The sequence below is a fragment of the Amphiprion ocellaris genome, chromosome 8 (genome assembly GCF_022539595.1).
Source record: "Amphiprion ocellaris isolate individual 3 ecotype Okinawa chromosome 8, ASM2253959v1, whole genome shotgun sequence".
NCBI lineage: Eukaryota > Metazoa > Chordata > Actinopteri > Pomacentridae > Amphiprion > Amphiprion ocellaris.
The window spans coordinates 5083812-5096946 of record NC_072773.1 but is presented as its reverse complement, the minus strand read 5'-3'; the positions used below and the strand labels follow the sequence as shown (position 1 = coordinate 5096946).

At 35.9% G+C, this 13135-nt stretch overlaps 1 protein-coding gene across 1 annotated transcript; it reads left to right on the top strand.

Moving 5' to 3' along the window:
* The first annotated feature begins 410 nt into the window (after positions 1 to 410).
* Positions 411 to 12900, top strand: ccnq (cyclin Q). The gene is made up of 5 exons (XM_023290483.3): positions 411 to 723; positions 2966 to 3149; positions 4693 to 4825; positions 7139 to 7357; positions 11338 to 12900. Exons 1-5 carry the CDS (start codon positions 576 to 578, stop codon positions 11425 to 11427), a joined length of 774 nt encoding a protein of 257 aa, XP_023146251.1. The 5' UTR covers positions 411 to 575; the 3' UTR covers positions 11428 to 12900.
* The last annotated feature ends 235 nt before the right edge of the window (positions 12901 to 13135 follow it).

Sequence of the window (13135 nt, the reverse complement as noted above, 5' to 3'; positions counted from 1 at the left end):
TCTAACATTTTGTCCTCTAACGTTCTGAATGTGAAGTTTTATCATTAATCTGCCACTGCAAGGAAATATGAATGCATATTTTTGCTAATCACTGACACATCTCGGAATAGTAAAATTAATTAAAAAAATATTTACCACTCGTGTAAAAAATCATTCCTTGATTGTATGTAGGGTTTTTGTTTGTATGTTTTTCATAAAAATCAGCTGTCAGACCGGTATTTAAAGATGTGAATGTTTACGAATTTTTTTTCTTTTCCCACCGACGTTCCATTTGTATATTTTTTGCCATAAGCACAATAATCATTGTCAATTTTTTAAAATATATTGGCAAAAGATATTTATTTTGAAATTGCTAACTGGGAGTCCCACTGTATTTGGTCCGGCAGCTTCCGTTTCCCGGAACCATGCATGTCTGCTGTGTAGCTGGTTAAAATGTCCGGCTAACAGCAACGTCCTGCATCTTCTGTGTTTATTTTGTTTTCAAAGTTACAAACCTAAACCTACTTTAACTTCACTTGTCTTCAGTTCATCTTTTCCAGACGTTAAATATTTCTTCTTCCCGTGGTCCAGCAGACATGGAGGGTCCGTCCTCTCGACTATCTGCTGCCCCGGACGGAGCGCTGCGGCTGGCGGCCCGGAGAGACTCCGGTGGGGAGGCAGAAACTGACCTCGGCCGGGACATGAAAACACACTTTCGCGTCTGTCGCTTCATCATGGAGACAGGTAACACAGAAACATTGTATGGTAACACATAAACACTGTATGGTAACACAGAAACACTGTATGGTAACACAAAACAATGTATAGTGGCACAAAAACACTGTATGGTAATACAAAAACACTGCATGGTAGCACAAAAATACTGTATTTTAACACAAAAACATTATGGTAACACAAAGACACTGCATGGTAACACAAAACCACCGTATGGTAACACAGAAACACTGTATGGTAACACATAAACACTGTATGGTAACACAGAAACACTGTATGGTAACACAAAACAATGTATAGTGGCACAAAAACACTGTATGGTAATACAAAAACACTGCATGGTAGCACAAAAATACTGTATTTTAACACAAAAACATTATGGTAACACAAAGACACTGCATGGTAACACAAAACCACCGTATGGTAACACAGAAACACTGTATGGTAACACATAAACACTGTATGGTAACACAAAGACACTGCATGGTAACACAAAACCACCGTATGGTAACATGAAAACACTGTCCAATAACACACAGGGAGGAAACCTACAGCATTGAGTGACTGATTGTCATTTTTTTGCCACATTTTGTTGATGTGAAACCACATTGAACATTTCTGTAAACCCTTGATTTAGTCTAAAACCTACTTTAAAATGAGTAAAACCTATATTCTAGGGGTAAATAGGCATAAAAATGGAGATGTCTCTGTTTTTTGCACATCTAAACCACGTTAGATTAGGTCCAGATCCCAAACCCATGCATATAGAGTAGTCAGATCTAAACTGGTTTGTCCTACAAAAATGAAAGAGTCTTTAAAAGACACTTTCTGAGGAGCTACAGATTATTTAAAACACAGTTTGTCATTGGAAACCTTGATACTATTTGTGAAAATGCCAAAAAATGGAAGATTTTGATGCTTTTTGCACATGTGGACCACATTAGATCAGGTCTAGATCCCAGACCACAATATGTAGAGTGATCAAATGAAACTAGCTTGTCCTACATTGACTAAATACTCTTTAAAACACAGTTTATGACTTGTGAACTTTGACTTAATTTATGAGAATGCAAAAAAATGATTGAAGAGCTACAATTTTTTTTAAAGCACAGTTTCTGATTAGAGATCTTTATTTGTGAAGATGCAAAAAAAGGGGGGAAATTTCACTGCTTTTTGCCCATGTGAACCACATTGGATTAGACCCAAATCTAAAATAACTATATATTGGGTGGTCAAATCTAGACTATATTGGTTTGCAGAGACTAAAGACTTTTTAAAAGACCGTGTCTGTTTTGTGAAACCTTTATTCTGTCTGTAAAAATGCAGAAAATAGAATCAAAAAATGAAATTATGTGTACTTTCTACAGATCTGGACCTGGTCTAATGAGATCCATGTGCAAAACAAAGCAGTGGAAGTTCTTTTATTTGCATTTCTGCAAGTAGAATTAAAATTTAAAAGTAAGTTTTAGAGAGCATTGAAATGTCTTGTGTGATTTTATGTCATGAAAATGTGGAAACAACAGAATCGGTTTAAGTTTAGTTTCCCTTAATTTTCCTTTAACTGTGGAAGCTGAAGCTAACTTCAACATTGTTTCATTTGTTTCAGGATGAATTAAGTACTATGGAAGCCTTTTATGCCAGGAACAAAAATATAATTCATGCGTTACAAAGATATTTTTAGATAGTTATTAAAAGTTGATTTTGCTTTGTGACAAAATTATGACTTGCTATCATATAATTTACTTGGGAAGTTAAAGTGTTGATTTTGAATAACTTTTATTGTGTTCATTTAGACTCAGTAGGTGTAACTTATTTTGCATATTGGTATTTTTATGTCATTTCGCCCCTTGTTCAGGTTGAAATGGGCTTCCATAGTCGTAAGATACATGGTAGAACTTAAAGAAAGACTACTCAGCCTTTACTCTGAAGTGTTATTTTCATTCTAAGACAGAGAGACATTTAACTGAATTTAACACGTGTTTGTTGTTAATCATCGAGGCTTGACATTAAATTTAGGGTTTTGCTTGTGCAGAAATTATTTACCGTTTTATATTTTGATGGAAGAAGGCTGTGGTTCTAAATAAAAGTCAGAAATCCACATTTTAAGTGCTCTTAATTCGTGCGCATTAACTGATGGTTCATTCCTCATCAAATAATCAGCGCCACAGCAGATGGAAATATGTGAGTTTATGGAAACGGATTTGTGGGAGATGATTAAAACCTCATCATCCGTCCGTCCTCCGCTGTTTAGGAGTGAAGCTCGGGATGCGCTCGGTGCCCGTCGCCACAGCCTGTGTGTTGTATCACCGCTTCTTCGAGCGAGTCAACGTCCAGGCGTACGAACCCTACCTGGTGGCCATGAGCTGCGTTTACCTCGCTGGGAAGGTGGAGGAGCAGCACATCAGGACCCGGGACATCATCAACGTGAGCCACAGGTGAATTATGTGAAGAGTGGATAGCACGACACTGAATCAGTCTGTAAGGAAAGAAAAAAGAGAATCAGTTGTTAAATTTAGAGCCTGCAGGTGTCCTGAATGGTCCCTGAATTTTTACAATATTATCGTTGCTCATACGTGAGTCATTCATGGCTTTATTGTTGCACCGAGGAGTGCAGAATTTTAATTTTTTTACTGGATTTGTGTTGAGCAAACAGTTTGTTTTTAGCAAATATTTAAATGTAGAACAAAGTGACTTATATTTGATTCATTTTTCTGCTCTAACTGCACATCACACGTGTAGTCCAAGGAATGTCGTCCAACGTTAAAAATGACTGTTAGTCACAGTTTAAAATAAAATGTGTAAAATAATGTGATTTTCTAATGAGATATTAAAATTCTAAGCTCAGATTTGCTTAATTTTCATGACGAAACCACACGTCATGCATGAGTAGTTCGTTGAGAATCTAATGGTTCTTTCTGTTTTTACAGTTTCCGTCTTTGATAAGATTTTTTTAGAAAAGATAACAAATCTGCGTGAGGGTTTTGGGGTACCCTAATAATTAATTTACTTATTTCATCACTGTAACAGTTACACAAATGATAATTAATATATATTTTACAGTAGCACATATCAGACAACATTAAAATGATACCCGTTTGTCTGTTGCAGATAAATATTAGCTGATCAGTTTATCAGTTGGGTTTTTGTAAATGAACTTGTCTATGAGAGAAAACGGAACATTTCAAACTAAACTCTTCATCTGATTATGTCAACTTGGGCTTTAAAAAATTGTAATGCCTGTTCTTTTCCGCTATTTTCTGGCATTTTGTAGTTCAAATTATTCATTTTGTAGTCCAAAACATGTTAGGCAGATTACTTAACTAACTAAAATGATTATTTAGTCGTCATAATATTTAATCATTTCACTGGTTTAAATAAACTGTCTGGTTCTAAACAAAAAAAGTGCCTTTCCACTCAATTATTGTACACTACCGTTCAAAAGTTTGGGGTCACTCAGAAATGTTCTTATTTCTGAAAGAAAAGCTGTTTTTTTTTCAATGAAGATAACATTAAATGAATCATAAATCCAGTCTAGATATTGTTAATGTGCTAAATGACTGTTCTAGCTGGAAAAGACAGATTTTTAATGGAATATATGTATATATATATATATATATATATATATATATATATATATATATATATATATATATATATATATATTTTATATATATATATATATATATATTTTATATATATATAGTGTTTAGGTTGCTCTGCCAGAGGGGAGGAAGGGAGAAGGGTTTATGTCAGGGTGAGTGGGGTCTCTGATGATGTTCCCTGCCCTCTTCCTGTGACTGGAGCAAAAAAAAAAAAAAAGCCCAGAAACATCTTGGAGTTCAGAGGGTTAATTGATAAATTAATTGGCAGATTAACCATTAATCAGACTAACCTCAAGCTGCTGTCATTCCTACTTTTGTTTTTCTCTCATTGCAGTTTGTTGTCGTTCTGCCGTTAATCCTCTCCTTCCGCCGGCAGGTACTTCAACAGCGGCAGCGCTCCTCTGGAATGTGACAAGGAGTTCTGGGAGCTGAGGGACAGCGTGGTGCAGTGTGAGCTCCTCATCCTGCGACAGCTCAACTTCCACGTCTCCTTCGAACACCCTCACCAGGTAGGTGTCTCTGAGCAGGCCGCTGTCCCGACTGTTCAGCATCCAGCCTCCCTGTCGGCCTCGGTTACCGTCTGCTGTCGTCCCGGTTGTCCCGCTGTGTTGGTGTGTGCAGCTGCTGCACGATCTGGGCTCAAGAACTTTTCAGTTTGTAGCAGAAAAATGCTGCTTCCCTTTCCTCAGCTGACCTGATACCTTTTTCCATTATTCTGTATTTCATTACTTGACAATTGCATGCAGTCTTCAAGCTGCAAGTCCTTCAAAAGTACTTCATGTACTTGTAATGGATCTTGTGTAATCTAGATAACATAAATGCATAATGGCTTGTTCTATCTCAGTTTTCACATTTTTACAACAACCTATCATATTTGCAAATTCAACAAATGTAATTTCATTTTTCATTGTTGCGATCATAATATTTCACATTTAAAAGTATTCTATATGGTCATTCCACCTAAAATGATCAGATTTTTACAACAATTTCTGCTCCGCCAATCTCTGATTTGCCTAAAATTTTAATAGCATAAAATTCAGAATATTTATAAAGATATTTTGGAAATTTTGGCTTGATTTATCAAACACTTTCGAAGATGGAAATTCAAAAAGAGTTATTCACTGTTGTTCTTCATCGTGTCGTTGATTCAGAATTTTTTGAAGAACTCATCAAATTGGCTCAATCAGTTATGAAAATTCAACAAACATACAGTATATATTCATGTTTTAATTTTTGTGATCAAACATCAAGAAGTATTCTATATACATTCTTTTATAAACAGTTTCTGCTTGACCAATCTCTGATTTGCCTGAAATTTTAATGGCATAAAATACAGATATTTCTTTAAAAAAAAAAAAAAAAAAAAAAAAAAAAAAATTGTATAATTTTAGTTTGATATATCAAATACTTTCCAAGATTTGTTTTTTAAAATTGTGCGTCGAGGAGGTTTTTTTGGCCATTAATAGGATCAAAATATACTGTCTTTACTTTTTGTTCCACTGGGAATAAACTTCAAGACCAAAGTCACAGCTGGATTCTGTTGAAGTGTAAGAATATTAATATTAATGTTAATATTAACAAAATAATAATAATACTTTCTAAAACTTTCAATAAGTTTATGAATTCAGTAAGTATATTAGGTAACAGTTCACTCTTTCTAAAGCCTATAAAGTGGGATCTGAAATTGAGAAATATGCCCATTGAAAAAACTGAAGGAATTCGTGGTTATATTTGGAGAACCACTTTGAAACTCCAGATCTCTGTTCTACTTGGATTAAACTGTTTAACAATATTTTAGTTTTTGTAACATCGGTCAATGTTGTTTTCTCTTTTTTGCCTACCATGAAAACTGATAAAATAATGCCTGAATTTCGCCAGCAGTTACCGGACTCATAGAGGGAGAGAAGGAGAGTGTGAACTGTTGTTTGAGACCATTTTTTTAAAAAAAGGCATAAATATGGCATTTTTTCCGTAACTTAAATTGAAATAGTTTTCTTATTTTGCACAGACAATGTTTACATTTATTGCATTAGAGAACACATCCAATGGGGCATCACAATGAAATTAGGCATGATGTGTTAATTCCACGACAGGAGATATGTGATGTTAACTAAAATTAGTTAAATATCCCCCACATATATCGGTATCAGAAATTGAGAGTTGGACAATATCGGCTATTGGCCAAAAAGCCAATGTTGGACATCCCTAGTTTTTGTGCTTCAACTTGTCAAACCTGCTCAATCAGTTATGAAAGTTCAATGGAAAAAACTCTTTTCTTCCCCTAATTTTTGTGCCCAAGTATTTATATTAACAGCATTCTGTGTGTTTGGTTTTGTATTACTGTGAAATGCAGCTACATGTGGTTCAGAAAATATCACTAGCTGATTTACGTATTATTTTTTTCTTTCGTTCATGTGAGCTCAAAGATGGAACTTTTCACGACAGCTTCGATTTTTGTTTGTATTTCAACTCACTCATAATCAGGGATTATTTGATCAACTTGTGCAATATTACAGATTCTGAATCAATGACATGATGACAAATACTAGTGAAAATTTTAAGGTTTTATCTTTAATAGTTCCTGAGATTTTGTTGCTTAAACAGCATTCAATTTCAGTGCGCAAGAACACCTGCTGAAAGTGGAAGGATGGGCAATTTATAAATATGTGTACAGAAATCTTGCAAAGTATTTGATAGAGCAAACTAAATCTTCACAGATAACATTTCAAATATCTGTAACTTATGATAATAATGTTTCCAGTAAATCAGAGGTGGTTGTTTAAAGATGGACTAATTCTAATGACTGGACGTCTTCTCTCCAGTATTTACTGCACTACCTGCTGTCCGTGAAGTCGCTGGTCAACCGACACGCTTGGTCTCGAACCCCCGTGGCTGAGACTTCCTGGGCGTTGCTGAGAGACTGTTACCACGGAGCCATGTGCATCCGCCACACGCCCCAACACATCGCCATAGCAACCCTGTACCTGGCTCTGAACAGCTACGGAGCGGAGCTCGCCGTCGGGGAGAAAGAGTGGTGGCAGGTGAGTGGAAAGTGTGCGACTGCGAGGTTAAGAATGGAGGCGGGATCGCTGAAATAAATGGAAATGTAACAAACATGTTAGCAAACAGCTGATACGTCCAGCAGATCATCTTCCATGAGTGTAATTTCAAAATGCACTCAGTTCAAATGTGATTTTGCAAGCACTGGCGGACTCTCGGTTAAAGTGTAATGAATAAAAGCATTCAAAATGGCATTTATAGAAGGTTAAAACTGGAATTTCTGTGGAAGGTGAAGCACAATGATGTAAAGATGCCAGATTGTCATCAGTGTGTCAGTTGATGGGTGGAAACTGGAACCAGCTGAATTATTAGCTGTTGAAATGTCAGATTACAAAATTGATAAAATCCAGGCGGTTGAGTGTAAGGTTTAAGCTGAAAGATGGTTCACGTGACAACAAATGTTAAATCTTCATAGTGAGACACAACGATTCTCATTTTCCATAATTAAGTCACAAGAGAAATCTGTCAGAAAAAAATTAATTCAAGCTGATTTACACAAATGCATAATGACTTGTTCTATCTCAGTCGTCACATTTTTAAAACAACCTATCATATCTGCAAATTCAACAAAAATTATTTCATTTTCACTTTTGTGATCATAATATTTCACATTAAAAGTATTCTATGGGGTCATTCCACCTAAAATGATCAGATTGTCATGTCGTTGATTCCAATTTTTTTGGAACAATTTATCAAACCTGCTCTCTCAATTATGAAAATTCAGCAAAAAATAGTATATCATATTTTTATTTCTCATTTTCATGGTCAAGCATTTAATATTAATAAATATTCTTAATAAATCTAGAAACATTTTCTGCTTGACCAATATCTGATTTGCCTGAAATTTTAATAGCATAAAATACACATATTTCTAAAGATATTTGGGAAATTTTAGGTTGATTCATCAAGTACTTGTCCAGATAAAAATTTTGTAAAAATTGTGTGCTGACTCACTTTCAGCAGGTTGTTTTAAAACAACATTTCTGGAACTATTAAAGACTAAAGCTTGAAATTTCACTGTTTTTCTTCATCATGTCATTGATTCAGAATTTTTTTGAACAACTTATCAAGCCTGCTCAATCAATTCTGAAAATTCAGCAAAAATGTTTTCGTTTTTGATTTAAAGCCTCTTGGATACACAGATGTTTTTTTTCTTTAAACGCTATTTATTCAAGCCTCACATGTACACGGCAAAATGAGCCGAGGAACTGGAGAAAACACTGAAAAGGAAGATTTGGTTGCAAAAATAGAAACACAAGGTCAGTTGTATGGGATGCACAATTAATTAGAAATTAATCCTGATAATTATTTTACCTTCCTACAATTAAATGAACATGATTGACTGTGATATTGTTTAAAATGTGTTCTGCTTGTTTTCTCTTTTTAAAGTTATTTTTCACTGACCTGAAGACAATATCCATGCATGATGAATTGCATATGGATATGTACAGATATTTGAGATAGATGTCTTTTTTAGAATATTTTTTAATCATATTGTCATTATTTATAGCATAGATTATTATATTTATACGTTTTTTCCACTTCTGATCCAGAACATAAAAGAAATGTGACTGAAATGAGCTGTTCTCAACATGTCAGTCGATTGTACAGTTAATTCAGTTAACTGTCGCTTCAGGAACTTTTCCTACCAACAAATGGCGATTTGAACTTGAAAAGCAAATTAGTTTGTCGGGTTTCGCAGCAGCCAAACTGTCTCAAATTTCCTTTTGAGGGTCGTCGTCCGACACCACAGACCGACAAAAAAGCCCAAACTTTGATGAAAGCATGAACTGATCTTTGATAAGGTAAGATAAACTTTATTAACCCTTTAATGGGGAAATTCTCCCAGCAGCTGGATACAGGCTGACATGATGAATCTACGTATATACAGGCACGGCATGGAGGATAATTTACCCACAATTCTGTTATTGCAGTCAAAAAAACATTAATGATCCTGAAGACCAAATGCAGATGAAAACTTCTCATTAAAATTAATACTTCTGTTGTAGCTCTGTAGGTCTTGGCAGCTCTGCATGCACCTCTTTCTGTTAATCTGACAGCAACTAAAGATGCTGACTTTATGTCTGAAAACACATCCTGCTCAGTTTCCTGTAAAATTCATGCTGGCAGTCTTACTTAGTTGACAGGAACACACAAGCTACAGTGTTTCGTGTTGTGAGAAGCGTTTTAGGAAAGGTTGTTTTCCACATTTCAGCAAAAATATTTGTTCAAAAACATCACCCAGAGCACCAGAGACATAGCTTTTAAGATTATTGTTACCTGAGTCATTTCAATCACTTTTTTTTTTGAGTCTGACTGGAAGGAAACATCAGAAATGAGCAGCTCGGAACAGACATCTTGCTAACTGCATTAGAGATTTCCATCTGGGACAACTTCTTGCTGTCTAACCTAATTAATGGCATATTCACATGCATGCACTGCTTTGTTTACATGTGTGAGGACGTGCATAGCTTTGTGCTGTTAGTTTCTCTCTCTCGTCCCTGCAGGAAACAAAAGCAACATTAATGGGAAATACAGCAGGTTTTGCAGTGAGGCTGGAGATCAGAAAGACAGAGTTTAGAGGAAAGAAAGGAAATCTGGACCTTTTGTCAACCCTCTAAACTCTATTTTTTATTTTTTTTTTGGCTGCTGTCACATTTTTACTCACTATGGGCTTATTTTTAACTGCATTATAAAGTCCTGCACCTCTATGGAAACACCATGACTAGAAATAGAGAGAACTCCAAAATGTCTTCTTTGCTGTATGACACCATTTTTATGACATAAATCAGAAAGAAAACAACAAATGAAAGTTTAATTTCTTTGACTATTTGTTTTACAGAAATTAAAAAAATGAATAAAATCAACTTGTTCAGCATTTTCTCAAATGCCAATATGTGTTGTCAAAAATGGAAATAAAAATAGTGACTCCATATATGCTAGATATTTTACTATTTACATTTTTTGTTTGTTACTGTATTCTGTCTCCGATCCGTTCTGTGTAAACACTGCCTGCAGTTCAGCCGACAAATCAAATAATTTTTGGCACGTGATTGTTGGTCACAGCTAAATCAATAATATTTTCACAGCTTTGCAGAAAACCATGGAATTTTTTGCTTTTTACAGAATCTGTATGGAGCAAACATTTTATTTTTGGCAAATTTTCAAATAAAACATTAAAGGGATTTTAATGAAATACAATTTTAATTTAGTGTGTGTCACACGACACGTTCAAGCAAATGATTTTCTATATTATAAAGATATAAGATATACGGAATAGAGTGATTTTCTTGAAAAATCTGGATTTTCAGTTTAATTTTGGTTATTATTTTTAATTGAGTGGCATGTCACAGATGAGTAGTTCAAGGACTGTTTGAAATTCGAATATCGTTTTTTTTTTCTGCTTTTAAAGTTCCTTGCTGTAATAATTGGTGTAATTTTTGTGATTTTTCTAACATCCTTTCAAACCTACAGGCAGGTTTTTTGGGGCTCAATGATTGGAGAAGCCATCTGAATGGAGAATCTGCCCTTATGTTGAGGTTCTGTGTGACATTTATTGTACCCGAGTGCATCTTCAGTTTCCACATCGGTCAGTATCGCTGTGCAGCAGCTTTTACTGAAGTGACACTGGCACCAAACCGTCCAGCTGCATCCGGTCTTCAAAGGCACAAACACCTCTTCTGAGTGTTAATTGAAGGGTGGCTGTAGTTATAGTTTTTCATTGTCAAACAATCCCACAAATGAGGTCTCTGGCCGCTGCTTTGATTTCGCAAGTCACCGTGTCCAAATGCAAATGGAGAAAAGTCAGGATTTGTTACGGTTTTCTGCTTCAGTCCTCGAGGCGATAGAATGTAAGTGGTTAGAAATGATGTGTGGACCTTTGATGTCCACTTTTTATTGAGGCCGGATGTGCAGCTGAAGCCTGTTGTGTGTGTGTGTGTGTGTGTGTGTGCGTGTGCAGGTGCTGAGTGAGGACGTGACCAAAGCCGACATCGACGCCGTGATCTCAGACCTTCTGCAGCTCTACGACATGGAGGCCAAGTGTATCTGAAGGACGCCAGACCTGCACACGTCGCCGTCCGTCCTGCGTTATTCTGCACAATCAAGTGTCAAGGTTCAGGTGTGTTTTTTGTGTTTTTTTGTGAGGCAGAAGAACACTTTGCTTTGCCCCAGTTAGTCTCTGATCTGTGACAAAAAAACACACCTGCAGTACCGATTCCTGCCACCGCGGGGAGACATTTCTCGCCGTCTGGTCTCTGATCTCTCGGCACTGCAGAATACTGATGTGCTCTGAAATACAGCACCAGAAGCATCCCAGCCTTCAGTGATCAGTTCACACTTTACATGTTTGAACTGCAAATACTGATGTGAGGATTTAACGGGGAGATCCAATAAGTAACCCCAACAAATCCATTAAAAATGCATGGGAATGGTGACCTCAGTTGTTATTTAATGGCATTATTCTGACACATTCCTGCTTTGGGATAGTACCAGACAGTAATAAACATGTAGTTAAGCTAAAGTCTTATTAGAATCCAGAGCGCCTCGCTGCATAAATCTGCATATTAACAAGGACAATTGGATTTTCCACACTGGATACCATTATAGATCCCTCATGTTGAAGCTCAACTTACCCTGACAATGCATATTACATTAAAATGTATATTTACATGTGAATGCGCTAATTGACCTAATGATCTCGTCAAATGAAGCGTGAATATTTCATGATTATAGCCGGGATACTTAGCAGCATGAGTGACTTTCTCGAGTTCATTTGAAGATGGTGATTTTATTTTGCTTTTACCAAGTGGATGGGAGAAAAATGTGGGTTCTTCTTCTGCTGCTAAAATGACAATATAGTTTTAATGTGCATGGTGAATTTTTTACAATGAGACTGTCCTACTCTGTTTCTAGGATATTTCTGGTGATATTTTTTATGCTGTTCTCCTAATTTAACCTCATAAAAAGACCAAAGCCAACTATGACTTGATAATATGAATTAAATAATGTATTCTGTGTATTTAAACTGGATATATCTCAGTCCTCAGAGTCACGGAGCTCCAGGAAAATCTATTAAATCCGTATCAGAGAGTCTCAGTGTTGCACTGAGTGTCACATTTCTTTATTACTATGAACAGAAACAATCAAAATACTCATCAGAGCATCAGGTGTGTATTAAATAGTCCCCAAGATATTTGATATTTCTTTCAGTCTGAGTAACATCCTCTAAAAACTACAGCTGTTTGGAACTTATGGAGCCTTTTAACCTGCACATATATTACATATTTATAATCTGCAAACTTGGTTGAAAATGTTGTGTTCTTATTATTGTGTCCCAAGTTTTGTGTTTGTATGGAATATTTTTCTCTTGTGTGTAACTGAAGAAACGAGATGGAAAAGATGATTTATTTTTATATCCACAAGCCAAATGTACAGTTCAACTGCTGTACCTCAGTTTTGCTATCATTAAAAAAATTTAAAAAATCGACATTCACAATAAAAGCAAAGTCCAAGGACTGGGAAACGCTGTCTCATTTCTGGTCCCTGAAAAGCTTTAGAGGAAGAAGAAGCAGTTCATAATATTACTTAAATGAGGTTTCCACATGTGAATGAAGAAAAACTGCACTTAAATCTCCTTTGCAATTTTCTAAAGTCAGTATATGGATGATAATTGCTCACACGGGGTGTCCTCGGTTTACGACGTCCTCGACCTACAGCGTTACGTCGGAACTGGTTATGTGGAAGTAGTTTGTGAGCGG